This window comes from Anarhichas minor, unplaced genomic scaffold, assembly GCF_050575085.1.
Source record: "Anarhichas minor isolate MPS153535 unplaced genomic scaffold, ASM5057508v1 ptg000040l, whole genome shotgun sequence".
In the NCBI taxonomy this organism is placed as follows: domain Eukaryota; kingdom Metazoa; phylum Chordata; class Actinopteri; order Perciformes; family Anarhichadidae; genus Anarhichas; species Anarhichas minor.
This window is the reverse complement of record NW_027466486.1, coordinates 4,645,343-4,671,896: the sequence shown is the minus strand read 5'-3', so window position 1 is coordinate 4,671,896 and position 26,554 is coordinate 4,645,343. Positions and strand designations below refer to the sequence as shown.

Below are 26,554 nucleotides of genomic sequence, written 5' to 3'. Positions count from 1 at the left end.
AATCAGAACAGATTAAATTGCCCAGATCACTATAATAACTGGATTACACAGACTACCCCCTGCCTCAAGACACCCCTGCCCTTTTTTTAAAAAGCTGCACCCACACATACACACAAACAAACAGACACACTGTCAGAACAGGTTACATGATGGAAAATAAAGAAAATTAGAGAGGAGGGGCGAGAAAGAGATTGAAAAATGTATTGTGGAGGTGTTAAAGAAAGACAGATATAGCACAGAGAGCTGCCAACCTGTCAGACTGTTAGCATTAATGACTTTGTGTGCAATGAGCATATATGTTTGCGTGTTTGTTTGTCTTTTTGTTTGTGTGGACTGACTAGCCAGGTGTTTGTGTGTGAAAAACACACTTATATTCATCAGAGCAACATAAGGTGAGCTTGGCTTTGCAAAGCATCATCTTGGTGCTATGGAGTCATCTACATCTGCCCATTTACTGTATGCTCAAAGAAATATGATGCACAGGCAAAGCTTTAAGAGATCACATTATTTGGTATTAATAACAAAACATATAGAGGCCATGCTGCTCTTTTAATTCTCAACTTCTCAATCTGAGTCTGAATCTCAATATTTGCCAAGAACGTTATTAGGATCTTTAGTTGGTGTGCTCTCAGCTTCATTTGACATAGAAATAATGTATTTAAAAAATGTTTAAGTAGCAGAAACTAGCAGACATATTATCCATGGTAATGGCTGCTGTTCATTTTGGACATAGTATATTTTAGGCCTCTACAGCAAAAATACACAGTAATCACAAATTGAAGGTCCTTAAATCAATTAATTTGTGGAAGTGTATCAACTGACTACTGTCTCTATTTTCCTTATATTGCTATATTGCTTGAAAAGTTTCAGATATTAGAGGAAATAATTCGAATAAAATAAAGAGTTACCATTATTTTAATTTCTTTCAGTGCATACTGTATATGATAATGTTGTTCAGCTGATCAAAAGTCATGTTCTAAAGACTCCTTTTAAGATGTAAAACAACAATAGATGACAAAAATCAATTAAAAATCTGTGTAATAACAGGAATTGTCCCACGTTATTGTTTTTAATGTACATGTAGAATCCTCATGTAGCAGCATCACCAAGAGTACACTTGCAGTATGACAGAACCGTATTGTAGTGCTACTTAAAACGGCCAGGCGGTGGTAGTAAACACCCATTTAATTAGACAAATCACTGTAACTGAGGAGCCCGTCGAGGAGGCCCATCACGCAAGGCGTGTCGGTCCATATATACAAAACACGAATCCAAGAGCCCGCCTCTGACCGCACCTGATTGGTTGGCTCTTCTTACCGTTAGGGAACTCTCTTTCTGATTGGATAACCTCCCTTTCCCCACAGCTATGACAGACGTCACACGGCTAGCTGTTTCGAAAATGAAACTGGCTCGTGTATGACTCCCGACTTCGAGAGGCTGCCAAAGAAAAACGAAAACGAGACGGGTATTAGATTTTAAAAAAAAAAAAAAAAAATCCCGGGATAGGCTGCGGAGGTGGAGGAACCTAACGGTAAGAACTCCATGCGGCGACATGTTTTTTTGAGAGGGAGGCAGGCCCGTGCTGTCAAAACCACGACAACAACAACACCTGAATCGGTTCTCCTGTGTCGTCTTCGTACTCTGACGTGTTAATTTCCTGTTTCAAATAACCCCCAAACGTTCATCTCGTTTTTAGGTTTAGCCTCGTGCTGTACTGCACTGCCTCCGAAAATAAATATGACATAAAGCTCCGGTCCTACAGTCTGTTATGGTCCTAGAAAATGTCTCTTCCTCTTTTTTTTTTTACAGCTGGTAATGTTGAGTAAATACCACAGCTGGAGAGGACGTACTGCACTGCAATGGAGGTAAGATAATTTCTGATTCTGACATACACCATAGCTCTGCTTTGAGACAGCATATGTATGTTAGACGTGTCCCCAGTTAATAGATCTTTCAATGATCTAGTATCTCTTCCCACCTACAGTAAAGACTAACTTACATGTATAACGATAGTCCCTGATTTGTGGTGTAAGGACAGTTATCACACCATAAGATTTAGATGTTTCTGTTGTGTAAGCCAAAATAAGATGCTTCTTAACACTGTTGTTGTACTTCATTCCTGTTGGGTGCCATTGTTTTGTCATCATTGTGTTGTATATATTGTTTGTACTCTAAACCATGTAATCTTGGTCTTGAGTCAATACAATCTGTTGAGTCTCTTTTGGAACTTTGGTGGTTTCATGAGAGGCTGTGGTCTGTACTACATGTTTTCCATAATACAGGGCGTAAGTATTGAATGAGTTGATTATTGACATATCATATGAGGTGTAAACCTTTCTCCTAAGGCCTCTTTTCTTCCCCTCCTCTTCCTCGTCCTGTTTACTCGTATGTGTTCCTTCATCCCTCTTGTCCTCCCCTCATCTCTCCCTGACGTTCTCTGGCCTCTAGTCTGTAGCAGTGGGCTCCGCTACCTGGTGAGACGTAAGCTGCCGTCACTATGGCGCACTTTGACACAGAGTACCAGCGACTGGAGGCGTCCTACAGCGACTCTCCGCCTGGAGAAGAGAACCTGCTGATGCACGTGCCTGAGGGAGCCAAATGTATGACATGCGAACGCAAATCACAAACAAATCATGAAGTTATCACACACACATAACACACACATTACACTGATAGTGATGGCTAACTAACAACAACACTGTTACTAATGTTGTAATACATATTTTGCAGCCCAATGGCACCATATAGAAAACCTGGACCTGTTTTTCCAGAGAATATCCTTTTTACGTGGATTTGGCATGTGTTCCTAATGTGTTGTGTCCTTAATGTCCATGATGCATGAATTGTTGCTTTTAATACAAATTGTGTTGCTAACCTCAGATACATTCACAATATTCCTTAACATCCGTTACGTCTATAATCTGCACCAGAAGAATGGATTCACCTGTATGCTGCTGGGAGAGATCTTTGAGCTGGTGTATGTATCCTATCCATCAGGAACTATGTTTTTGTGTCTGTCTGTAAGAAGTCCGTATATGGCAGAGCTTGATGTAGCACCTTCTCTCCTCTTTCTCTCTTTCTCCTTGCAGTCAATTGCTGTTTGTGGTCGGCTTCACGGTGTTCCTGGCTAACTGTGTGGACTATGACATACTCTTCGCCAACAAGTTTGTAAATCACACCGATTCATCTAAAGTCACCTTGCCCGATGCCTTCCTCCCGGTGGATGTCTGCAGTGCCCGGTGAGTGTGACACTGTCATTTAGTCAATGATTATTTCTTGTGTTGTGATTGTGTTTGTGAGATAAAGAACCATCGACACTCAAACATGAATGTTTAAGATGTTCTCAGTATGTCGGGAGACCTTAATGCAGTTGGATGTATACGTCTTTGAATTATAAAAGTGAATATCTTCTCCCGCAGGATCCGAGACAATGCGTTTGTGATCTTCGTGTTGATAATCTCTGGGGTGTTTTGGCTACATCGCCTGGTCAAATTCATCTACAACGTCTGCTGCTACTGGGAGATCCGATCCTTCTACATCAACGCACTCAAGATGACCATGGTGAGACAGACAAAGACGTTTGTTTTAGAAGGGTATTGAATATTTTATTTGCTGGCATTGTTTACATTTATTGTACCAACTGGTGCTTTTTTTACTTTTCAGTCAGAACTTCCCTATGCAACATGGCAGGAGGTTCAGGCCCGGATAGTGGAGATCCAGAAGGAGCACCAGATCTGCATCCATAAAAAAGAGCTGACAGAGCTTGACATTTACCACCGCATCCTCCGCTTTAAAAACTACATGGTTTGTCCGCTTGTGATGACATCTTAATCCCACTGTTTGGTTTCTGAACTATTCATGTCTGATGCGGCTACTTGCAAACACAACAGAACAGTGTGACCTCAAACCAAAACGTTCTTCCTGCACTTCTCAAGGTGGCCATGGTGAATAAATCACTCCTTCCTGTGCGATTTCGACTTCCTGCACTTGGGGAGTCTGTGTTCTACACCCGGGGTCTCAAATACAACTTTGAGCTCATCTTCTTTTGGGGGCCAGGTGCGTCCGTGTTGACGATGTGATTAATTTTCTATGCACAGCATGTGTTTGTCTGTCTTTCTATGGTGTCATATTCAGGTGAAAGGAACCATTTGCATGCACACGCTTATATATTTGCCTATTTGTCAAGGTTTAGAATTACAAAGGAGCATTCTCTTTTACTTCCCTTTGGTTTTTATCCTTGGTTGCTCTGTAGGCTCTCTGTTTGAGAACGAGTGGAGCCTGAAATCAGAGTACAAGAGAGGAGGTAACAGGCTTGAGCTGGCCGACAGGCTAGCATCCCGTATCCTGTGGATTGGGGTTGCCAACCTGCTGCTGTGTCCAGTCATTCTGGTGTGGCAGATTCTCTACGCCTTCTTTAGTTATACAGAGGTAAGTGGTTCACATACACACACACAAAACCTTCTACATTTTATGTTCTCATTTAGTGCTCCAGACAATAGTTTGTTGTGTGTGTGTGTGTGCCTAGGTGATCAAGCGAGAGCCTGGTTCTCTGGGAGCGAGGTGCTGGTCTCTGTATGGTCGATGTTACCTGCGGCACTTTAATGAGTTGGACCATGAGCTCATGTCACGCCTCAGCAAAGGATACAAGGTCAGATGAGATGGTAGCTTGTCTCCTGCCACCAGTTGATGCTCCTTAGTTGCTTGTCCTCTGATACATTTTATAAACATGTCCTCTACGTGGCAGTGCAAAAACATCACTTAACAATAACATGGTTTTGTATTAATATCTTGCTCTTAATACTGATACCGGTGCCTCTCATCAACTGCCTGTAAAGTTAATAATTAAATCTACTTCCTCCCGTTTCTCTTCCTCTTCCTTTGTTCCTTTTGTTTCCTTCAGCCTGCATCCAAGTATATGAACTGTTTCCTCTCGCCACTGCTGACGGTGGTTGCCAAAAATGTAGCGTTTTTTGCCGGGTCTCTTCTGGCCGTCCTCATCGCCCTGACTATCTATGACGAGGACGTTCTCGCGGTGGAACATGTCCTCTCATCGATCACTCTGCTCGGAGTGTGTATCACAGTCTGCAGGTAGGGGAGTAATGTCACCCAGTTAGTCCGTCGGCTTTTCTGATACAACTAAAAAAAGATAGTACAAACATATAATTATATCATTGTTAAGTGTTAAGTTATTACCATCGTCACCATAAAACTGAACATCAGAATCAGAATATTAGACACAAATCTTTAACTACGTGGGATGTTCGGGCTGTTAACAATTAGCCATTTCTTTATTGCCCTTTTCAAAGCTACCCAGACTCGTAATCCCTTTAATGCTCTCCTGCAGCTTATTCTGCTCTATAACGGATGAGTATAAGAGGGTTTCCTTCCTTAAGTAGCTCTCAACTATCTGAAATCTTTTAAAACCTCTTGATTGAAATAATTAGATATTTGGGAACAAGAAAACCCAGTTCTATATCTGTATAATTTTATTTTGTACATTCAACAATCCAAGATATTCAAGAGCCTATCCGACAGGATTATTTATCAAGCACTTTTCCACAAACTAGTTAAATATTTAACCTCTTTAAGTTGTAAGACTTCTTCTCCATCACCTCTGTGTCTCTGTCTCTTCAGATCATTTATCCCAGATAAGCACATGGTGTTTTGTCCTGAGCAGCTGTTGAGGGTTATCCTGGCTCATATCCACTACATGCCTGACCACTGGCAGGGCAATGCACATGGATATGAGACTCGTGACCAGTTCTCCCAGCTCTTCCAGTACAAAGCAGTGAGTATGGATACTGAACTGGGAATAAATATCAAGAGTAATCACACGGGAAGTAACTTATCGAAACTGTGTTTTATACATGGTAGACATTTTAACATGTCATAACACGAAAAATATGAGGTGTAATTAATTAACATTAATGGTGGATGTAATCCTTTTAGATAATGCCGGTTTCAGTTTCCCTGCTAGTGTGTGAACTGGCTCATGGACATGGCTGTCTGGGACAGTTATAAATGCATTCAAGCCATCAATAATGTTATTACTTACACTATGACAACTCAAAATGCCTGCTGTGAAAAAGACATAGTTATTTTGTCAAATCCTCTCTGAACATCTATTTCTATAACTGCTATTTTTCTAGAGAATATTATCTGAGTACACACAGCTTCTTTTCTCTAATTACCCTCATTCTGTTATTTGCATTCATATCTAAAGAGAGTAAAACTAAAGATTTCTGCTGTTGGCTCTGAAGAAGATCCACTGAAGCAGTAGTGTTATTCTGAGGAAGCACCTTGTATTTGTTAAGGGAAGAGATTCCCTCTACACTCTCAGATTGTCTACACTGTCCAGATTTTGAATCTTAAATCATGAAGTCAGTTCCTCAAGATTTCATTTACATAACACACTCAACTTGCGAATCAGAGGCTCAGGATACCGTTGGTGTGATTGCTGAACCCTACTCGGCTACCTGAGTGTACAGTGTCAACCTTTCCCCGCTGTTTTTCCTCAAGGTGTTTATTCTAGAGGAGCTGATGAGTCCAGTCGTGACCCCAATCATCCTGATCTTCTCTCTGAGGAGGAAGTCTCTGGAGATCATTGATTTCTTCAGGAACTTCACTGTGGAGGTGGTCGGGGTAGGAGACACTTGTTCCTTTGCCCAGATGGACATCAGGCAGCACGGACACCCTGCGGTGAGGGACGGCCACATGAAGTGCAGCCACACAGACATACACCGATTGAAAACGCACTTGAAAAATACCCGAATGACTTATCTTTAGACTGTGTGACATGCATTAGATTGAAATACAAGTGAAATAAGAGTCAAGTGTGTGCATCTGTGGGTTGACCCTCCCTCCTCCCTCTGTAGTGGATGTCAGCGGGGAAGACAGAGGCGTCTATCTACCAACAGGCAGAGGATGGGAAGACAGAGTTGTCTCTGATGCACTTTGCCATCACCAACCCCCAGTGGCAGCCTCCCCAGGAGACCACACACTTCATCAGCCAGTTGAAAGAGCGAGTTCACAGAGAGGCCACAGGGGCAGACACACATCCACTCTCACTGTCCGAGTCTGAGGTACAGGGATAAACCAACATTCATGCTTCAGTATCACAGTGGTCATAAGTTAAATTCCATCGTTTATAGAGGCTAAATTTGAGTTACTCTCTCGTCTCTTGCCCTTCTCTCTCTCTCTCTCTCTCTCTCTCTCTCTCTCTCTCTCTCTCTCTCTCTCTCTTGCAGCCAAGGAGCCTCATTGCAAACCTTTTGGTGGGTCCCTCCACACTGACCTCCATTCACTTCGGCAGAGATGGCTCTTTGAGCATCTCTGCAGCAGCAGCTGGCTTAAGCGATGGGGCATCTGCCTTACGCTCCCTTTCCCCAATCAGCAGTAGTCTTCACCTGAGAGGCAGCTTAAGTGCAGCTCACAGGGCTTCGGGCAACACGTCTACCATGAGCAAAGCAATGGCAGGCTCTGGGTGAGAACATTCTCCTTCTGAATCATGCCCCAACTTCATTCCTTTTGAGGCTACATCTTTCTGTACAACACTAAATATGAACTGGAGGCTAACTCACAGTTCAAAGTGCAAAATATCGTTATATCCTAGTTTAAACCTTAATTTATAAGCAATACTCTCATCTTCTCATCCCTATCTCCTCCTTTGTGTCCACATTTTCTCCTCTTTTTTGCATTTTCTCCTCTATAGGACGGATGCCCGGACTGTGAGCTCAGGCAGCAGTGCATGGGAGGGTCAACTCACCAGTTTGTTCCTGTCTGAGTACGCCTCCACTGAGATGAGCATCCACGCACTCTACATGCATGAGGTAATTGGGAGTGAGCGTGTGTGGGGAACAGAGTAGAGGACAAAACTGAATGAAGTTTGTGTTGCCACATTTGTCTTCTCATATATCTCCCCAAACTTCTCCGTCTTTGGTCCTACCCATTCTTCCTCCTCTCTATTTTTTCCCCCCTGTAGCTACACAAGCAGCAGTCCCGTGGCGAGCTATCCCGTCACACGTGGCACAGGCAGGAGAGCGACGAAAGCAGTGACAGCATCCCTGATGAAGTGAGGAGCGAACCCAACCCACACTCCAGACATTTCCCTCGCTCACACACTTTCCCCACCACAGTTCCCAGTCCCAGTGCCATTCCCACGTCAGCTTCAGCCATCGGCAGTACCACCCTGGGCCGGGAGGGGGCGTCATCACACAGCAGCGGCCAGCGGCGTCATAGTGGATACCCCACAGGTACCCATCTTTTTGATTGTCTCTCCATCTTTCACACCACATACATTTGAATGTAATTCTTTTAAATGTCATTTTTTTGTAAATATTTTTGAATGACTTCTGTGCCATACAAAAAGCCCATCATCCAAACGTTCTTCTTAAGAAGTACTTTTCAACTCCGCTGTCTGTGCCCTTCTGTTTTCCAGACTCTTTTGGTGCAGGGGGGAAAGTAGTGAGGTCAGCCCGTGGTGTGCCCATGGGAGGGTGGGCAGAGGAGGGTCAGGCGGCACCGCGGCGCCACGACACACTACCAGAGGAGAGCTCGGAGGATGACATGCCTCCTTACATACACAAGGTGAATGCTGTATGTGTGTGATTGGAAGGACGATGTTAATTTGCCTGATGGCACTGAAAGTATAATTTAAATATATTTTTTTTCCTCCTTCTCTCACTTTAGATTACATAACCGAGCTATGTGAATGAGTATCAGCGTCCCACAACTCCACAGATATCCAGATACACATCCTCGTCCCTGACCTTAACCTTTTCCCAGGACTTACCGTCTGATCTGACGCAGATGGAGATGGACATGTGCAAGAGCGGTGCACCGTGATTCCTACAAACACTTAACGGGGGAATTCACCTGGTCAAGTTACGACTGATGCCACCATCCACCATTCAAAGATACTATATGACTTACTACATGCCTAAACAGGGTAAATATCGGAATTGTGGATCAGAAGAGGACCTACAGGATCAAGTTATTTATAATAGCCATCGATACCATCAGATTACGCTACGCTCTTTTATAATGTCAAAAGATTACATCATCAAAGTGCATGTATTACTGAAACGTGTGAACACTTCATTCTTTGCACTGTGCCGCTGTAGAAAAATACATACCAATTTGCTCACAATGTGATCATAATAATCCTAATTGTGCTATCTGTATTTTTCCCTCTTTTACAAATCAGATGACATGAGAGGTGAAATTTGAAGAATGTATGATGTCTCTCTAACAATACCAGCATTCACCAAAATGTGTTGAGAACGATGCTGGTAACACAATGACTTTCATTTTGGGAATCTGTTATTGTACCAGTAGCGGGAGGCTATGTGTCCCACCCTGTGCTCTGTATTTCAGCTGACATTCTGCCTCTTCGCAAAACATATGAAGGCCTCTAATTGTATCAAAATCACCTGACATTTTGGAACACGATTTAAACCCTGAGGGATTTCTGGATTTCTTTCTGCATGTATTGCATAACACAGTTCATGTGAATTTTCTCAAATGTTCAGAAACTTTTCCAGAGTCTAGCTCAGTTTGCACAGATTCTTGTTCAGAATATATACTTGTACAGCGTAGATCTCGTGCACTGTGTAAATATATATTATCAGATTACGTCACACAACAATCATTCAGTTTAATTAAATAATCAAATTTACACAATTAAAAGGCCAACATGTTGTGATGTGTAGTCAGACGTGCTGTATGCAAACACATTCTAATCTGATTTAACCCGGGGTTTTTATTGTTTACCGGTCATTGTTTTTCAAAAAGACAAGGCTATTTCAAGCATGTATATTGACTTCTGTGCGATACAAAATACCCTCAAGCACAAGTGCATGACCATCATAAACACATTCTTTTAAAGAGTTGGAACTCACCCCCCAAGAAGAATGACCATCCTCCACATCCTGTTAATTAACAGCATGACTTTCCCCCGTTCTCATTGTTGTCATTAAGCTGCAATTCTTTAAAAGAAGAATTATGCACTTTAATAATCTGTTAATGGAGAGGGTGTCACTTAACTTGGATTATTTGTATGTTTTTGTAAGTATGTATAACTTAATTATTTTATTTATCAAAGGGATGTGCCATGATGATTGACCGTTGTGAATAAAGTTTTGGTACAGCTGTAAATTCCTCAATTAAAGACAAAGCAATGGTGCAATGATTTAGTGTAGACTGAAAAAGTAACTGCCAAGATAAAATGACACGGATAGTGACTTGACTGAATATGCATAATATTTAGTTGCATTTCACATTGGCGTTAGCTTAGCCTAAGTTAGCATACGGCGGCTAACTAGGTTACTGTGGGTCGCTAGCTACTGTTAGCTGCTAACAACGCTTATAAGGCATTTATTGATGGAATGTCATGCAAAGAAGATTAGTTTTATTATGTATTGTGTTCTTATAACGTCTAATATCTTTCTCGGTCGAAGCCCGGATAGCTCAGTCGGTAGAGCATCAGACTTTTAATCTGAGGGTCCAGGGTTCAAGTCCCTGTTCGGGCGATAGTATTTTTCTCTTGCGTCCCATCTCCATTTTAGGAGATCTCTGTAGGTAGAGCATCCAGAGCATCGGACATCTATTCCTGGCCAGGGTCAAGGGTTCAAAACCCGTTTCGGGTGACTATACTTTTTCTCCTGCGTCCCATCTCCAATTGCTCTATGAAGGAACTCTCAATATTAATTTAACAACTATTGTGCTATACATATCACTTTGACCAAACGTTACTTCATTTTCGAATTGCTTTATTTAATGTTAATTGTTAGAATATCGCGTTAATATTTTTAAACTTTTTTTTGTTCCTTTTAAGATTTATGTTTGACCAGTCTTATGCAGTCAGGGCTTCACTTCCGAGGTCTCTCTGTGCCAAGCAGTTTGAGTTTGAGACAACGGGGCACTCTCAGAGAGAAATCTGAGTCCTGCAAAAACACACACATAAAATAGTTTTTGTCAGTAAAAATGTATTGGTTGAAATACTAGACACAAAATACCTGTGTGCTCTCAGTGAACCTTACGCATTGAGTGGTGGGAGTGTGAGAGGGGCTGTTTCGAGGGTAGATGTCCTCCTGCTTGTCCTGTTAGGACAGATGACACCTCTGGTGGCCATGTAGGGTGGCTGATGGGAGGCAGCTGTGGTGCTGCAGGGGTAGTACCATAGTGATGATGATGATGATGATGATGATGTACAGCACTTCCTCTTGGTTTAACATCTGGCCTGACAAAAATGTGGTTTCCCTGGTAACTATCCTGAAAATACAGATTTGGGACTTTCTTGAGAGACAGCGATGACAATTTTTGTAAAGGGTCAGAGTTAAGGCTTTGAGAGGGTGTTGTGTGTTTTTGTGTACCTGCCCAAGATATGTAGTTTGAGGGGCACAGTAACAGGGCACTCCAGGTGGCAACATAGGAGGCATGGCTTTCAGCATCATATTGTGCATTATGGTCTGGTGCATCTGGGCATTTTGCATCAGCATCAATTCCACCATGTCTATCAGAAAAATACACACATATTTGAATACAGCGATATTTAAATAAGATAGTGTTCTGTTTGCTGTTGCATACCCTCTTTGATGCTGCCTGAGCGTAGTGCCGGGTAGGGAATCTGAGTAATCAGAGGCTGATGTTGTGGCAGCTGTTGTATTATGGAGGCAGGCTGCTGGGGTATAGCTGCAGAGAGAGATAAAGGCGGGGGGGGGGGGGAATAATTGCATATTTTGCATATTTAATTTGCACTATTCTTACACCACTTGAACTCATTGTAAGTCAGTCTGCTATGGCAGTGTCAGTATAAATAACATGTAAAAGGAAATAATAGGGCTAAAAATAGAAGCGAAGAAGGGGATCGGGAGGAGGAGTAGAAGATTAAATACACTTAACAGACCACATAGAAACAGCAGATCTGGGGATTGGGGTGTTTTTGAGATTAATGCAGAGTGTCTCTGGTGGAGTGGGAGCGGTGGAAGGGAAGTGAAGAAATGTGACTTGCACTTTTTGTGTGACCCTCCCCAGGTGTGAGGTCTGTTGAGGTCCTCTAATATGTGCTGCTCCTATACACAAAAGATACCAAATGCCAACAAAACACTAACAATTACACGCTTCACACAATGACAAGACATGGGAAAAACATTAGTTAATTGTTCTAACTTATTGGGAATATCTTCCTCTAGTTTTGTAGTCTTCATCTTACTGTCTGAATGTATGGCACGTAAGAAATTATATAAATACATTAATAAATACAAGTTTGTATTCCATGAATACAAAGATAAATATTTTGTACAAACCCTGAGTCTTTTCAGTAGGTCCTGCTTTCGCCTCAGTGCACATTGCAGTTGATCTAGATGTCCATCATAACTCCCTGAACACAAAATCAAATTCTCTCAGAAACTTTCCCCTCTTGCTCAAATATCTTGGTGTGAAAATAAAATGTCTTCTACTTTTTTCATTTTATAACAGGTTCATTTGACCACTGAGTGTATTTAAAGTATGTTATAATATATTTTTCACTTGCCATGGGAATTCATACTTGCAGACTGAGTAGACTCTGCTTTATCGTCCATATTGTGCTTTTCATTTTCCAGTCTCTAGAAATGTAAAGAATATTTAAGATTCAAATTAAGATTTTGATATAACATTCTCAAGAAAAGCAGAACAAAAATGAAGTTGAACTATTTTCACTTGAGAATGCTAAATGACCAATTACCTTCTCCAGCTGTTTTAGTTTGAGTCTCGTCATTTGATCAACCATACATGTGCCATGCTAAAAGATTACACAAGTGTTATTTTAAGATTTTCTGCGTGCTGGAATGAACATGATTGAAATACTAGACAAACATGCAATGCAAGTATATGCTTTTAAAGTCTAATTTACCTGAAATCTTGGCATTTGGAGTCACACAGACTTGGTGTGTTTATTTGAGTCAAGACTAAAGCCAGACAGTGGTTGCCTGGGGACACACCTGTTTACTTGAGTAACTATTTGGTTTCTATGCTGAGAAAGAGAAGAGGGAGTAAGACTTTCAACATCATATATCCTCGCCTAATTCGTTTAAATTCCATTTGCTATTGATTGTATTTTTTTTTAAAGACTGGCCATGTAAAGCCCAGGCTACAGTGCCCAAATGAGGTACAGTCACGCACTGTAAATTATCAGATATATATATTCTGCTAAGTTAGGCCTATATTCCGAATTTCTTTCAACTAGAAAGATATGGATAATGAATGGTGGTAACTTTTCAACACATTTTTAAGACGTACTTTATTGCAAACACACCTCAGTTGCCATAAACTACGCTGTTCCATCGTCATAGAAGCTCATCAGACAGTGGAGGACTCCGTAAATTGCCCACTGCAATAAGACTTTATAATAAATCACCTCTGGCCAAATCAATCACACAACTATAACACCGTTACACTGTTGTTTGTTTAGTTGAATCTTAAAAACTTTGCACTACTTTGCACTACTACTATTGTTAGTTAGTTAAATTAATATTATTCTATTTTATTGTATATATTGTGCATTTTTATATTATAATTGTTTTCCTCTGCTATTTTTATTGCAGTAACGATCTATCTATCTATCTATCTATCTATCTATCTATCTATCTATCTATCTATCTATCTATCTATCTATCTATCTATCTAATTTCACTTTCAAAACAAAGAAGTGAGTGGAGGCATGGTTTGTATTGGCCTATCCTGATTGGCTATAAAATCCGTCAATCCGAGATTGGTGATTTGACGCAGCCATTTGATTGGTCGACTTGACTAGTTTTTGAACGACGTTCAAGAGATTGGAATATATTTAACCAACGCGAACACCATTGGCTGAATATGTGGAATGTAGTAATTTGATTGGTCCGGCCGTTCAGAAGAACTCGATAAGGGCGGAGCTTAGATGCCTTGGCGGCCATATTGAATGTTGTCTGTTGACAGTTGAGTTCTAAAGGAAGCTCAAGATTTTGTTTTAGCCAACTTATGCTACAAGTGAAGGTCTGGTGTGCTTTTAACTTGAATTAGGACGTATGTCCTATACTTTTAACTGTTTGATTCAAGACAAGAGATGGATGACGATGAACGGCAGAGGAAAATAGAAGCTGGAAGAGCGACGGTTTGTTGCTAATATTTAACGCACGCTAACACTGAATGCTAGCAGTTAGGTTAACGATAGCCAACTCTTTTGTCATAGCTTTGTCATAGTTTGTCCAGTGTTGACTACACCCACCTCCAACATGTCGTACGTTTGGTTTATCGTTGCTTAGATAATATTTGCCCGTTAAGTTACAAGTAACGTTACACGTAACTTTATTCATTTGCCGCGCTTATGCTGCGGGTTGATCATTAGCTGAGATTGCACTGAGCTAACGATAACAATAATATTTATGGGGCAGCGTTACTAACATATATCTAGCTATATAACTATATCTATATAGTTAATGAGTTTAATCACTTCTTAGTTCATGTACACTGAGTCCAGCAGGTACAGAAAGATTTGTTTCTCACCTGTAAAATAGTTAATGTTGCAGTTTCAGCCTTTTAAAACAATAAAATGACAATTTACAATCCCAATGTTAGATGTTGACCTTTTCTCATTATTTTCTTTTAAGCTTCCCACAGCTTTTTAGAAAGATAGTATATAACACTTACAAGAGCAGATGGCATTATGTTCTTAAGATATAGTGTTACTTCGGTTGGAGGCCATATTAGTAATGGGCCAATAATTAAGAATGGCCTCCCCTGTATTGATAACCAGGCCACGTTTAAAACTGCTACCTTACTAACGTGTTCAGAGTGTCTTATTGAATTGTATTTCTTTGATTTTTGTAGTTCACTTCCAGCTCATTGTAGGCCTCTTTCAAAACGTATGTGCATCAATATGATGCATAATATCAACTGAACCACTGATATTCCTTACGACAGAAATCCTCAAATATGCCCAGACGCCAGTTGGTAAGTATAGAAACTGGTGACTGGCAGAGACGTTCGACTTTGTCATGGGATCGTGGGTTAATGGACATTATTTCTTTGTGATTTAGGTCTTCTTGCTTTTTGTTTTGTTGTTTCTCTTGGCTGGGAAATCAGTGCCTTCTTCTTCTTCTTCTTCTTCTTTTATATTGGCTTTCAGTTTTCCGAGATTAAAAGAATGACTCTCAACACAGATGATCAAGACTGTAACCTTGAAAGCAAATCATGTTTTTGCATTTGCAAATTTCAATGTCTAATGTAGTTGCGCACCTCGCATGCACTGTCATGCTGGTTGCAGGCCATCAGGTGGTGCAGTGAGCCCATGAGATTTGGCTTCAAGGTTCAACACCATGCACTTGCACTTCACATGAATGGTGTTGCTATGGCAATGCAGTGCTGTCAGTTGCCTTTACTGTATTGGGTGCACTAAAAAGCTCAGATTTTTATTTTTCCCTCCCAATGCAAGGCATGTATGTATACAAATTACACACGCGGACAGACCGACAAACAAACATACATAAGATACTGTGAGGAGTCTTGGTGTTGACATTGTTGAGAACACACAAGAAGCCTTCAGTAACATCCGATGTGGCCACAATGAGCTGCATCTAGCCGGTTAGTCAGACTCTCAGAAACGGCCTTGGGCTAAACAATGCTCATCTGGCTAATATGTCTCTCTGAGACGTGATGTGTGTTGTGGCAGGCGGGCGGAGGCGGTGGACAGGGTGATGGAAGGACATGAAGGGTGGGGCTTTAAGGGATAATGGGTATAACCGCAGATGAAACAATGGGAGGTGGGAAGAGATTAAAGTGTGGTGGAGTTGAGGGAATGATTGTTTTTTACGCAAAGCTTTTTGGTTTTTGGAGTCAAAAGAGGAAGATGGTATGGTGGTGGATGCATCGAGTGGCGCTAAACGGGAGAACAAAGCAAATCCAGAATGTGGTTTTATAACATGTCATCGGAATAAACATCGGCTCAAATGCACACGGTGTTGTCATGCACCTGCATGTGACTCATCACACAAAGCAACAAGTAGCTCTCCCGGTGCCATGCAATCTCGGTTGGTATTGAGCATGCACACACACACAGATGCTGGAGCCCTGTCTCCTCCTCTCCATGTGAATGCATCTCCCAGTCTCCACCCTCTTCCTCTTAGCCGAGACACATGCCAGCCCCTATCCAGAGTTTGTGGATCCCTCTGCACTGTAACGTTGTGGCTGTGGCAGGGAGTTTGAGGATGAGGAGGTTAGCACAGTGTGCTGTTTGCCTACAGACTGCAAGATCTACATCTGGACTGCCCTGATGAGAAATAATGGGACAGGTCTGACCACCGGCAAGAAAGGAAATCGATGGTTGACTGTCAGTTATTGATGGAGGGATTCACGAGGGTCTCTGTCACAATGTGGACGGCTGTAATCTGATTTTAAGCTGCTTAAAGAAGAGAAATCGGCTGTGAGAGAGAGAGAGATAGAAAAGAGGAATGTGTTGCAAAGAGAAACTGCCTGAGATGGATTTCTACCAAATCAGTCCTTCTGGAATTCAAGCAAAATATCGTGACTTGTTTGGGGATGATGTTTTTCACTGTGAATGAACTTTTTGGGTGCAATTTCTTGATATATTTTTTCCCCCTCATGTCTTCAGAGAGGACTTTGTGATCCCTCAAAAAAAAAAACTCCTGTTAACCAGTTTCCCCGTCTCTGACTTTGACTTTTCTACATGTCAGAAAATGAAAAGACAGACATGGATGTGTACTTTGTAAACTCTTTGAACCTTGTTCTCTTTCTGCCGGGCTGAGAGGCTGTCCAATGTGTGTCACTAAAATCTGCACGTCTCATGGGTTTGACGTAGCTCTCTGGAGATTTGAGAATATTTAGCATCGTCGCCTCATTTTAAACCTGGATACCTTGTCAAGCAATGGTGAAGCCTATTTTTGGTATGAGTTTGGGATTTCTTCTTGCTTCATTGGGCACCGTCTTTTTTTTTTTTTTTTGCTGCACAACTCTGACTCATCAAATCTATGCCAAATCTATTTTTCTTTTCCAAAGCGGGGACTACCAACAACTTGTACTCTTATGTATTTATACTTTGCACAATGATTTCAGAATGATGCTTTTGTAACTTTTTTAAACTGAGGAGATAAATCTGGAATCCAGTTGTCTCTCCGCCTTGACCCCTGAGCTCCACCATGCTGATAGTGTGGTGGTGCTCAGTGGTCCTGACCTATGTGTCCGTCTACCTCTCGCTGTCCTTCCTGCGCAGCTTGCTAGCTTCCGACAGAAGCGGGCGAAAGGCGACGGTGCGGGGGCGCCGAAAAAGACGCAGAAGAGGAAGGGCAAGGCTGTCTCGCAGAATGACGGAGCGACGCAAGGCCGAGCCGTAGAACCGGCGCTGTCCTCGGCCAATGACGTGGAGCTGAGCGAGAAGACCGATCACGAGGTAACACAACTAATCAAGATTATCGGTCATGCATCATTGATAGTTACAGAAGAAACCATTAATTCACAGCTGGTCGTTTCCACTGCTTTACTGTTCACAGGTCACACTGCCTGACCTCCAGTGTCTGCTCACTGTATGTTTTAACAAGTGGTCCGTGCCCCCCCCCCCCCTGCTCAGTTAACATACATTATAGAAATGGGTCACTAACCATTACGTTGCCTGTGGGGCATGTTGTCATAGCAACCTGGTCAGGATTAACCGTGGCACTATTAACTGCAACATTAGATTACGCATGGATTGCAATGACAACAACAAAAACAATGTAATTCTAAAACTATTTCATCCTTTAGGAACCCCAGAACCAACCACCGAAGGATCCGCCCCCCCCCACCCTGGAGCCAAGATCGTCCGCTGTGAATGATTTGAGAGAAGGCGAACTAGTTGCACTCACTGGCAAAGAGCAGCTCAAGGTATACAGAGTATGTTTATACATTTACAGAGGATATCTTGCTTTTTTTTTTTAGGGTATGATAGCATTTTCCATAGTGCATGTTGAAGCATTGGAATACTTTTATGTCCTCTACGTAGTTCCTTTTGGCTTTTTTCTGGCTGTTGCTGTCAAAGACTCAACTGGGCTTAGGTATGACTCTAAATGACGAGCAAAAGGGAAGCATGAAGATGGGTTTAATGTCTTGAACGCATACTTGGCATTATGATCTCTGAATTCTCACATTGCAAACTGGTCTGTGAACTTATTCGATAAATCAGTGTTCCTGTTTACATTTCGTGATGAAGTGTGTTGAGATTTGTTTGGAGTAATTTGTCTTCATGCTTTGTTTACCCATAAGACGATGTGAGTTTTGGTGTGGTATTGCTGTGTGTACGATTTAAGATGGTGTGTGTGTGTATACGTGTTTCGTGTCATCAGCAACCCATGGGGAATGTAACTGTCTGCTCTTCTGCATGGCTGCTTGGCTGCACTGATCTAAAAATACTGCATAGCTCCCTTATATTATGTATGTGTTTCGAGGAATGAGTTTAAACTAGGTGTTTTAAAAAGCCTAAAGTTATGTTATGTGAATTAGGGCTGCACAGTTAATTCATTTTCAATTTATATTTATCAATATGACCTACTGCAATTGATATATCACAGGAGGTGAAATGTGTGTCAAAATACCATTTCATCTTAAATATTGTCATGCTGCTGAGTGGCCTACTCATCATATACTCGAGCATCTTTGTTTGGTGCAGACCCCCGCACTTGTACTCTTTAAGTGTTTATGTGCTTATAAAAACAACTCATACATGTATTCCACTTGCAGCAGCTCCAGCAGGCTGTGGAGAAGCGTAATGAGATAATTGCTCGGCTCAGCTCCAACCTGCTGGAGGCGCTAGCCAGCAGAGACCAGGTTCAACTGGAGGCTCAGTCGCTTGCTGGACAGATTCAGGCGCTGCAGAGACAGCTCCAGCAGGTCCGTGCCACTCAAAGCATGAATCTGTGTGCAGCACTTCAGGATTATTGTTGATATGCACGTCACCATTCATGTGCACAGCAACTGAACTTGCGTCTTCTCTGAATTGTCTTTCACACAGACCAGTGTAGAGTTTCTGCGCATCAAAAGTCAGTCGGGGGCTGAAGTCCTCAACACCCCACAACAGCATGGCCATTGCTTCCAAGATGCAGACCTCAATCAAAAGGAGGCACCATTGGAGGAATCGGGGAGTGCAGGTCCTGGCTTCCAGTCGAGTGTTGAAGGCTTTAGCACTGGCAATGGCGGTGAGACCGGCACTGTTTTACACAAATTGAGGGCCGAGCTGGTAGAAGAAAGGCAGAATTGCCAACGTTTGTGTGCTGAACTAGTGGAGGAGACGGAGAAACACCAACATGTGCTTTCTTTACTGGATAAGGAGAGGAAAGACAGGGAAGAGGAGCTACAAGACCTCCAGGCCCAGTTAAGCTCAGTCCAGACTCAGTGCCTCGAGATGCAGCAGTACAAAGAGGAGAAGGAGAAGCTGAACAGAGAAGTGCTCGAGCTGAGGAACAGGCTTCAGGAGGAAGACGACACAGAGAGGAGATTTAGTGAGGAGGTGGCCAGCTCTGCTCTTTGTCTCCAGAGACGGGAGGAGGAGATGCAGAAGCTCAAAGAGGAGCTGGAGGGAGTCAGGCAGCTGTTGGAGGAGAGGGAGAAAGAACTGAAGTTTAGAGAGGAAGAGGTCATCGGACTCAAAGCTTCGAAGAATAGGCAGAACCAAGCAAAAGCTGGTTTCAGTTGTGAGGAGAAGATGAGCACAGATGAGGCCAATCTGGAGAGCGGACCTGTGGAGGACAGCACGAATGTGTCGTTACTGGGAGATATTCTGATGGAGCGCTACCTGTCTGCAGCTCCTCCTGCACTCTCTCACTCTTCATTGGTCAATGAAAGCTTTGAACACTGCAATCAGCTGGACTGCTCTGCAGACTACAGGTTAGAGAAATGCTAATTGCTAATGGTGTTTGTGTGTTGTTTAGGCTAGTTTAATCCCCTTATGTGTCTCTGTGACTCTCTTCACAGTTTTGAGCTGAACAGTGAGGTGTTGGGAGATGAGCCTCTGTTGTCGATTTCAAACCGTTTCCCCGAAGAAAGCGTCAACCTCCAAAACACGTCTACCCCGCGGTGCTCGCCTGGCATTCCTGTGGAGGAAAATTCTCATCCTTGGCTTCATGACTCCTCTTCCGGCGAGCTGGAGACGAGTAAATTCTCTGAGCGGCAGTTTGAGGAAACTGAGGAAACTGACCTGGAAAAGGAGCTGCTGAATCAGCAGTGTGGGGAGCTCCGTGAGGAGCTGCTTCTCAAGGACAGGGACCTGAATGTGTTGAGGGAGGAAGTCATCAACAGTGCTGAGGAGCTGGAGGAGGCCAGGAGCAGGTAATGAAGTTAATTAGGGAAGGTGGTTCTTTTCTTTTCTCTGTTAAATGTGTTTGTATTAAGTTTTCATCTTGTGTTTTTTATAATATTATAAATGAAGTATTTATTGGTCTTTTCTCCACCAAGTAAAAAAAAAAACATTCTTGGTTCATTTAAAGAAAAATGAAAAAAAGTATTGCCACTGGTAAATGGCATTAAATTAAATTGTGACAATTATCTTAAAATCTGTTAACCTTTTTTCAAACTCATCTACAAGTTCTAAAGTGACCCTACGTTTCCATAAGTTGCTCAAAGCTATTCTACAATTTGAATCAACTTGATAATGTTTTTAAAACTCTCTTTGTACGGTCAGGTGGGCCCAAGTAACAGAAGAGCTAAAGCAGGCTCTCTGGGAACTTGAAGAAGAGAAGGATACGAGGAGACACGTAGAGGAGGAGATGAACTTGAAAGCCCACGATCAAGACAACCTGAAGAACAAACTCAGTGCCTTAATGGAAGAAAGAAAAAAAGAGAATGCAGTGATGTTGTTTGGAAAGGAGGCTGCTGAAACCTCCCTGCTGGGTCCTGCTACCTCTCCAACAGAAGGGGGAAATAAACCGGTAGGGGAGCTGAAAAATGAGCAGGAGAAGGAGGCTGCACTCCCGTCTCATCAAAAACAGCAGGAGCTGCTGTTTTTGTCTCTGCAGGAGATGAAGCAGCCTGAAATCTCTGCCAAACAGAGTCCGGAGCTCAGCCACGACAGCCGGCTGCAAACCCTACAGGTACACCAGTATGATGAGTGGGTTTGTGTCAACAGTTTTATAGAAATGTAAACATGCTAGTCTCTGTATGCAGCAGTTGATTTTGACCCCTAACTCACTAACGATTAATGGAAAGAATACTTTACTGCAGCAGCAGTAGTTTGAAATGGAAGCGGCAATAAGAAAAATTACTATAATGTTCCCTTTCTTCCTTTCCCCGAAGGCTCAATGTGAACTTCTCATGTCGGAGCTAGAGGAGACAAAAACAACGCACAAAACCATAACCGCCTTACTGGGTCAAAGGACTATGAAGCTGGACGAAACATTAAAGGAGCTCGAAACGACTCGCGCGCAGGTTGTAAATATTAGAACAGAAGTTGAAAGATTGCGGGAAGAGCTGGAGAAGAGCCAGGGCAGTCTGGACGATGCTGAAAAGGAGAAGCATGAACTGGAGTCTCAGATCTTCTGTCTGAGACAAAACCTGGCCAACCTGGAGGAGGCCCACGCCCAGGAGAGAGAGGAGCAGAGGAGAAAAGAGGAGGAGATGGATGACCGGATTAAGAAGATGGAACAAGTCTTAGAGGAGGAACTGGAACAGTTTGAGAACATGCTAAAAGTGAAGGATGTTGAGGTGAGATATATGATGTGACACCAGTTGATTTATTTTTCTATTGTTTACACTACTGTCAAGAGATCAAAATGATGTGCAAAATTGATTTTTACAGTTGGTCGAGGAGAAGGAGAAATGGGAGGAAGAGAGACAGGAGAAGGAGAACGAGCTCCTCGATGTGAGGCAACACCTGGAGGAGCAGCGGATGGAAAGGCAGGAGGAGGTGAAGGCTCTCCTGGAGAAGCAGCTCGCGGCTGTTGAGGAGGCTGCAGAAAGGCTCGAGACATTTCACCAACAGCAGATAAAAGATATGATGGAGAAACATCAACAAGAGGTGGGATTTAACAACCTCCGTGTAGCTGGATACAGATTGATCATCATTACATTTAAAATGAACAGAATAATAATAGGACTTTGCCGCATTAGTGGTGCTAAACTCTTTGTTGGATTGCCTTATAAGTCTTGTAATTTCCTTGATATGTTTATCTCCATAAATTCTTTAGATTTCTGAGTCCAACAATCATCTGCAGTCTGAACTGCTGAAGCAGAAAGCTATTATGGAGGAAGAACAGAAGAGACAGATCAGCCTAATCAAACAGGTATCGGAATTGATGAGTCCGAACACTTCACTCTAAGATAGACGTACTACGGTGGAATATCCCTTCGTTAGTTAGCATTTTTAGCATTAGCATTTATTGTATTTTCAGCTCGTCACTTCTGCCATTGTGTCTTTCCCCAGGTGACTGAACGTGAGCACGAGAGGATGGTTTCAGAGCTGACTGCCAAACACGATGAGGAGCTTAGTCACGTGAGGATGGAGGTGTCCTTGGAGCTGAGGGAGAGCATGGAGGCGGCCCACCAGGCTGAACTGCAGCAGGCACAGGTATATTACGATATACTGTGTGTGCACACGGCACCAAACATCTTCAGCCGATGCTTATATCTGTTTCCTCACAGTCAAGGGAATTAGAATGAATTTAGGGGCTTAGGAATTCAACTTGTACTCAATTGGCATGGGGGATAAGGGTGTCTGTTAAATGTTAATGTAACGCAACTGTCTTTTACCCCAAACATGCAGTCACTACTAGACTTTATACTTTATATACCTTTTTTACTTACATTTACCTTTTACGTTATACTTTTCATTACCTTTAGGTCCAAAAGAACAGCGAGCTTGAAGCCTTGCGTCTGTGCCTCACTAACGTCCGCACGTCCCAGCTGGAGCAGGAGACGTCTCTCACCAAGGTCTCTTCCTCCCCGAGGGAGACCTTCGCCCAGGAAAGTGCCCTTCTGCAGGCCCGGCATCAATTAGAACTGGACCAGATCAGACGGCAGAACCAGGAGCAGCAGGAGAGACTGTGCGAGCTGCACCAACAAGACATGAGTGAGTGCTTTTTCCTGTTGTTCAGTCGGTGTTCTTTTGTCTTTTACATGTCCCTGTAGGTGCACTCAACATGTGTGCCATTATGGGTGTGGGTGAGTCACCCTTATTCTTTAGAAAACATGTTCAGGGCAAAGTAGAGCACAATGACGGATGTAACCTTCAAATTCTTTGACGTGGGTGAATCTTTTCATTTGCTTTGTGTCTGTTCAGATGAGTTGAAGCAGCAGTGGGAGACTCGTGTTGCTCTGGAGAGAGCGGTCATGGAGGAGGAGCAGGCCAAAGAGATACAGGTCATTTCATTACTGTTAATCGAATGCTATTCAAACATCTGTACTGCTATTTCATTATTTAGCATATTTAGGACGTTTTACCATCTTTAATTCATCGTGGTCATCAGGCTCTGAGGTCACAGTGGGATAAGGAAGCAGAGAGCACCCAGTCGAACCTCCAGACAACTCTCTCAGAGACCCAGAGCAGCCTTACTGCCACCCACACGGAGCTCGCCAGCACCCGTGTCTGCCTCACCCAGACCAACAAAGCTCTAACTGAAGCCCAGACAGCTTTGTCCCAGACCCAGTCAGAGCTGCGGGAGTCATGGACCCGGCTCCAGGAACACCAGGCCTCCAGTAAGGAGCAGAACCAACAACTGGAGGAGGAGCTGAAACAAGCCTGGGCTGACAGAGATGCTGCTGCCCGTGAGTTGCCTACTTTCACTAAGGCTGCACAATCTAAATTCATTATTTTAATAATGAAAACGTACCATTTCAATCTATCTTCTGCATGGAAATAATAATTAAATGTTGTTGTTTTTTTGCTTAGGTGCTCTGGAGGAGCTGGTTTCTAGTCATAACGCATTGCTGAAGGAGAAAGAGCAGCAAGTATTCCACCTAGAGGAGAAGAAACAGCAACTGCACCTAGAGGTGAGTTCACTCAAACACATTAACATGTTGTTAAGTTGCCATTTATTTCTCATTTCAGTCCACAGGCCCCAACATTAAATAATGGAACTTCATGTTTTTTTCATTTTATAGACCTTAAGCAGGCATCAATCTATAAATGATAGGAAATTTAAAAATCTTAAACAATACAGTAAGTTTACAGCAGCTGTGGTTCCATTCACATATTTTTATGCACATTTTTAAGTATCAAATAAGATAAGATGTGTGGTAACCGCAAAATTTGATAAAACTTCCTAAATTGCGCATAAAGGTTTTTACGCTTCCTTGAGGTGGTTTTTACCTTTTATTTTATTTTATAGAAAAGGAAATAATACGTCAAATGGTTTATAGAAATGGTTTTGCCGAATAAATTCTGAGGTAGCGAACATTTAAACAGCACGACTGATCCGTTGTTTCTGCTGTCGCCATCTTCACTTAATATATTCATCTTGCGCTTTATAATTGAAGGGAAACGCACCTTGTAACAACGATTCCTCTCTGTAAACTAGGTTTCACACCTTCAAGAGGAGAAGACCTCGCTAAAAGAGAGGTCGGAACAAGAAGTAGGTCAGCTGTGGACCCAGCTGGAGAGCATGAGGACCAGTCGCCAGGAGTTGGGAGGTGAGATTGACGCAGCTTGACATCTGCTTGACGATGCTGTATTTTAATCTACTACATGTCTTTAAATACTTACAGTTAAGATATTCAAAATGTTCCATGAACAAGGAGTATAAAACATGTTGCGTTACTAACAATGGCTTTTGTCTGTAATGTGATATGACACACAGAGGAACATTTAACTTCATTCCAGTTACTGTGCCCTTACCTTTTTCTTTGTTGTCTAACCTTATTTCCTCACAGAGCTGAAGGAGCAGCTGCTCGCTCGCTCATCTCGTGTCGATGACATTGAGCGCCTGAAGACTGAGTTTAATGAACAGAAACGGGAAATCAAAGAGCAGAATGAGGCTGAGCTGGAAAGCCTGAGGAGGTATGAGAGCACAAAGGAGACACACACACACACACACACACAGTCTGGACGCATCATTGCCTACCTGCCTGTCCAGGTTTGAAATGTGATGCTTTAGAATAGAAACTGATATTAAAACTGTGGTGGTGTATCCTTTTTGTGGTTTGCGTTTTGGCCACAGTCTACAACATTTGTCAATTACCCCATGCCAGTCATACATGCTTTACCTTCATCCTCCTTTAGGTACTTCGAGCAGAGAATGCGGGCAACAGAGGAGAGCTACAGAGAAGAAATTGCTTTGCTTCAGCTGAGGCTGGTGGAAAGTGCCTTGGAAGAGTCCGTGCTTAAAACAGCAGATGACAGGTAGATCAGTATATAATACCAGATGCATGGACTACAAACTTGGATTAAATTCTTTTAATAATGTTACATTGTGGTTTCAGTTTCATATCTCAAGGCCAAGCTGAAGAGGAAAAAGATCATGTGCTCTCCGATACTGGCCTCAAACTGGAGAAACGCAAAGTATGTACATACTAAGTTTTAATTTTTCTGCACAATTTTGGCTGCATTTGTTTCTTGATCACAAGGTAACTTAAGTGTCGTGTTATTTCTCACTCAGGAAGCGCTCGATTGTTTGCACCTTCAGCTGGTGGAGAAACACACAATGGAGCTTGCCAATCTAGAATCTTCTATGGCTCTTTCCTTTAAGGAAGAGCTGCGACAGGTCAGACTTCAAGCTTTGATGCCTCCATTTACACAAAAACACAATACAAACCTCATATGTGAGAGGCTCTTGGCACACAAATGCTCCCCGTTGAAGGCAAAGGGAAACGTTGTCGTCATAGTTTTCAATATTGTTTGAATATGGGATATTTTTGTGCATTTAGTTTTATTACATAAAAACAGAAATAGTTGCCAAAAATGTCCGACAAGCAGTTCTGTTGGATTACACTGGCCCTTTTACTCTCTCACTTACTTGTTTTTACATTATTACTCATGCTTTAGGTGCGCTCAGACGTCACTGACCAGTACTATGAGGAGCTGCAGGAGAAGATGACTCGTCATGCCCTGGAGCTAGAGCAAATTAGAGCCAAACTTTCTGACCGTCATTTACAAGGTACTTCACTCTCTCAAACACACACGCACACAATTTTACAAACAATACAATCATGGTATTGAGAAGTTTCTACAGTTAAGTAACGACTCCTCAAATGTTCTTGTCGCAGAGCTTACCAGAGTTCGTTCAGAGGCAGAACAGCAGGTTGAGGTGAGATTTGAGGAAAGACGATCAGATAATCTTTACAATAAATTACATATAATGGTCTATATAATGCAAGATTGTGTTGATTTTATTCAGGCGGCGGTAGAACAGAGGATGTGGTGTCACACTGAGGAGCTGCAGACCAGGCTGACCATCATCCACACTCTGGAGAACAGACTGTCTGCCTTGAGTAAGCAACAGGATGCAGAAATGCAAAGGAACACACAAAAGGTACGCACTTGTATACAACACTGCATTCCAGAAAGGTGCAAATATACTGACGGCTATATAGAAGGACATGTGTTACTTATGTATACGTTCCTGTC

General features: G+C 42.4%; 3 protein-coding genes and 1 non-coding gene across 13 annotated transcripts in view; 3 read left to right on the top strand and 1 right to left on the bottom strand.

Moving 5' to 3' along the window:
- Nucleotides 1-1,364: 1,364 nt before the first annotated feature.
- atg9a (ATG9 autophagy related 9 homolog A (S. cerevisiae)) lies at nucleotides 1,365-10,155 on the top strand. The gene is made up of 20 exons (XM_076107740.1): nucleotides 1,365-1,531; nucleotides 1,810-1,865; nucleotides 2,449-2,600; nucleotides 2,731-2,774; nucleotides 2,913-2,977; nucleotides 3,090-3,239; nucleotides 3,420-3,561; nucleotides 3,664-3,804; nucleotides 3,936-4,056; nucleotides 4,253-4,428; nucleotides 4,526-4,648; nucleotides 4,901-5,088; nucleotides 5,635-5,788; nucleotides 6,520-6,699; nucleotides 6,876-7,082; nucleotides 7,248-7,483; nucleotides 7,712-7,829; nucleotides 7,982-8,252; nucleotides 8,438-8,586; nucleotides 8,689-10,155. The coding sequence occupies exons 3-20, from the start codon at nucleotides 2,498-2,500 to the stop codon at nucleotides 8,695-8,697; spliced, it is 2,577 nt and encodes an 858-aa protein (XP_075963855.1). The 5' UTR covers nucleotides 1,365-1,531; nucleotides 1,810-1,865; nucleotides 2,449-2,497; the 3' UTR covers nucleotides 8,698-10,155.
- A 301-nt stretch (nucleotides 10,156-10,456) lies between these two features.
- trnak-uuu (transfer RNA lysine (anticodon UUU)) lies at nucleotides 10,457-10,529 on the top strand. The gene has a single exon. It is a non-coding gene; the product is annotated as a tRNA-Lys (tRNA).
- Nucleotides 10,530-10,808: 279 nt separating this feature from the next.
- cunh21orf58 (chromosome unknown C21orf58 homolog) lies at nucleotides 10,809-12,769 on the bottom strand. The gene is made up of 8 exons (XM_076107741.1): nucleotides 12,725-12,769; nucleotides 12,548-12,605; nucleotides 12,306-12,379; nucleotides 11,924-12,071; nucleotides 11,587-11,724; nucleotides 11,373-11,512; nucleotides 11,040-11,271; nucleotides 10,809-10,943 (listed from the first exon to the last, which is right to left on the bottom strand). The coding sequence occupies exons 1-8, from the start codon at nucleotides 12,767-12,769 to the stop codon at nucleotides 10,861-10,863; spliced, it is 918 nt and encodes a 305-aa protein (XP_075963856.1). The 3' UTR covers nucleotides 10,809-10,860.
- Nucleotides 12,770-13,943: 1,174 nt separating this feature from the next.
- Nucleotides 13,944-26,554, top strand: part of pcnt (pericentrin) — a 32,493-nt gene continuing 19,882 nt past the window's right edge. For 4 of the 10 annotated variants that reach the window (XM_076108467.1, XM_076108464.1, XM_076108463.1 and 1 more), the window contains exons 1-24: nucleotides 13,944-14,131; nucleotides 14,941-14,970; nucleotides 17,246-17,422; nucleotides 17,773-17,901; nucleotides 18,745-18,894; nucleotides 19,016-19,887; nucleotides 19,975-20,328; nucleotides 20,681-21,089; nucleotides 21,292-21,699; nucleotides 21,794-22,012; nucleotides 22,182-22,277; nucleotides 22,418-22,561; nucleotides 22,834-23,062; nucleotides 23,273-23,352; nucleotides 23,460-23,757; nucleotides 23,882-23,982; nucleotides 24,510-24,621; nucleotides 24,862-24,988; nucleotides 25,211-25,330; nucleotides 25,411-25,489; nucleotides 25,587-25,691; nucleotides 25,973-26,084; nucleotides 26,194-26,234; nucleotides 26,325-26,459. In XM_076108467.1, the coding sequence (XP_075964582.1) occupies nucleotides 14,084-14,131; nucleotides 14,941-14,970; nucleotides 17,246-17,422; nucleotides 17,773-17,901; nucleotides 18,745-18,894; nucleotides 19,016-19,887; nucleotides 19,975-20,328; nucleotides 20,681-21,089; nucleotides 21,292-21,699; nucleotides 21,794-22,012; nucleotides 22,182-22,277; nucleotides 22,418-22,561; nucleotides 22,834-23,062; nucleotides 23,273-23,352; nucleotides 23,460-23,757; nucleotides 23,882-23,982; nucleotides 24,510-24,621; nucleotides 24,862-24,988; nucleotides 25,211-25,330; nucleotides 25,411-25,489; nucleotides 25,587-25,691; nucleotides 25,973-26,084; nucleotides 26,194-26,234; nucleotides 26,325-26,459 (4,575 nt within the window). In that variant the 5' untranslated portion in view covers nucleotides 13,944-14,083. The remainder of the gene's footprint in view (nucleotides 14,132-14,940; nucleotides 14,971-17,245; nucleotides 17,423-17,772; nucleotides 17,902-18,744; nucleotides 18,895-19,015; nucleotides 19,888-19,974; nucleotides 20,329-20,680; nucleotides 21,090-21,291; nucleotides 21,700-21,793; nucleotides 22,013-22,181; nucleotides 22,278-22,417; nucleotides 22,562-22,833; nucleotides 23,063-23,272; nucleotides 23,353-23,459; nucleotides 23,758-23,881; nucleotides 23,983-24,509; nucleotides 24,622-24,861; nucleotides 24,989-25,210; nucleotides 25,331-25,410; nucleotides 25,490-25,586; nucleotides 25,692-25,972; nucleotides 26,085-26,193; nucleotides 26,235-26,324; nucleotides 26,460-26,554) is intronic. The other 6 variants (XM_076108469.1, XM_076108461.1, XM_076108470.1 and 3 more) reach the window with 4 other exon arrangements.

What these genes read in the sequence shown, in the direction of transcription:
- atg9a (XM_076107740.1), top strand. Translation starts at nt 2,498, where the DNA reads ATGGCGCACTTTGACACAGAGTACCAGCGACTGGAGGCGTCCTACAGC. An exon ending in GTGGATGTCTGCAGTGCCCG is followed by an intron (nt 3,240 to 3,419) that starts GTGAGTGTGACA and finishes CTTCTCCCGCAG; the next exon opens with GATCCGAGACAATGCGTTTG. An exon ending in GTGTGTATCACAGTCTGCAG is followed by an intron (nt 5,089 to 5,634) that starts GTAGGGGAGTAA and finishes CTGTCTCTTCAG; the next exon opens with ATCATTTATCCCAGATAAGC.
- cunh21orf58 (XM_076107741.1), bottom strand. Translation starts at nt 12,769, where the DNA reads ATGGTTGATCAAATGACGAGACTCAAACTAAAACAGCTGGAGAAG. An exon ending in AAAAACACCCCAATCCCCAG is followed by an intron (nt 11,725 to 11,923) that starts ATCTGCTGTTTC and finishes TATGCAATTATT; the next exon opens with CCCCCCCCCCCCCGCCTTTA. An exon ending in CTCAGGCAGCATCAAAGAGG is followed by an intron (nt 11,513 to 11,586) that starts GTATGCAACAGC and finishes TTTTTCTGATAG; the next exon opens with ACATGGTGGAATTGATGCTG.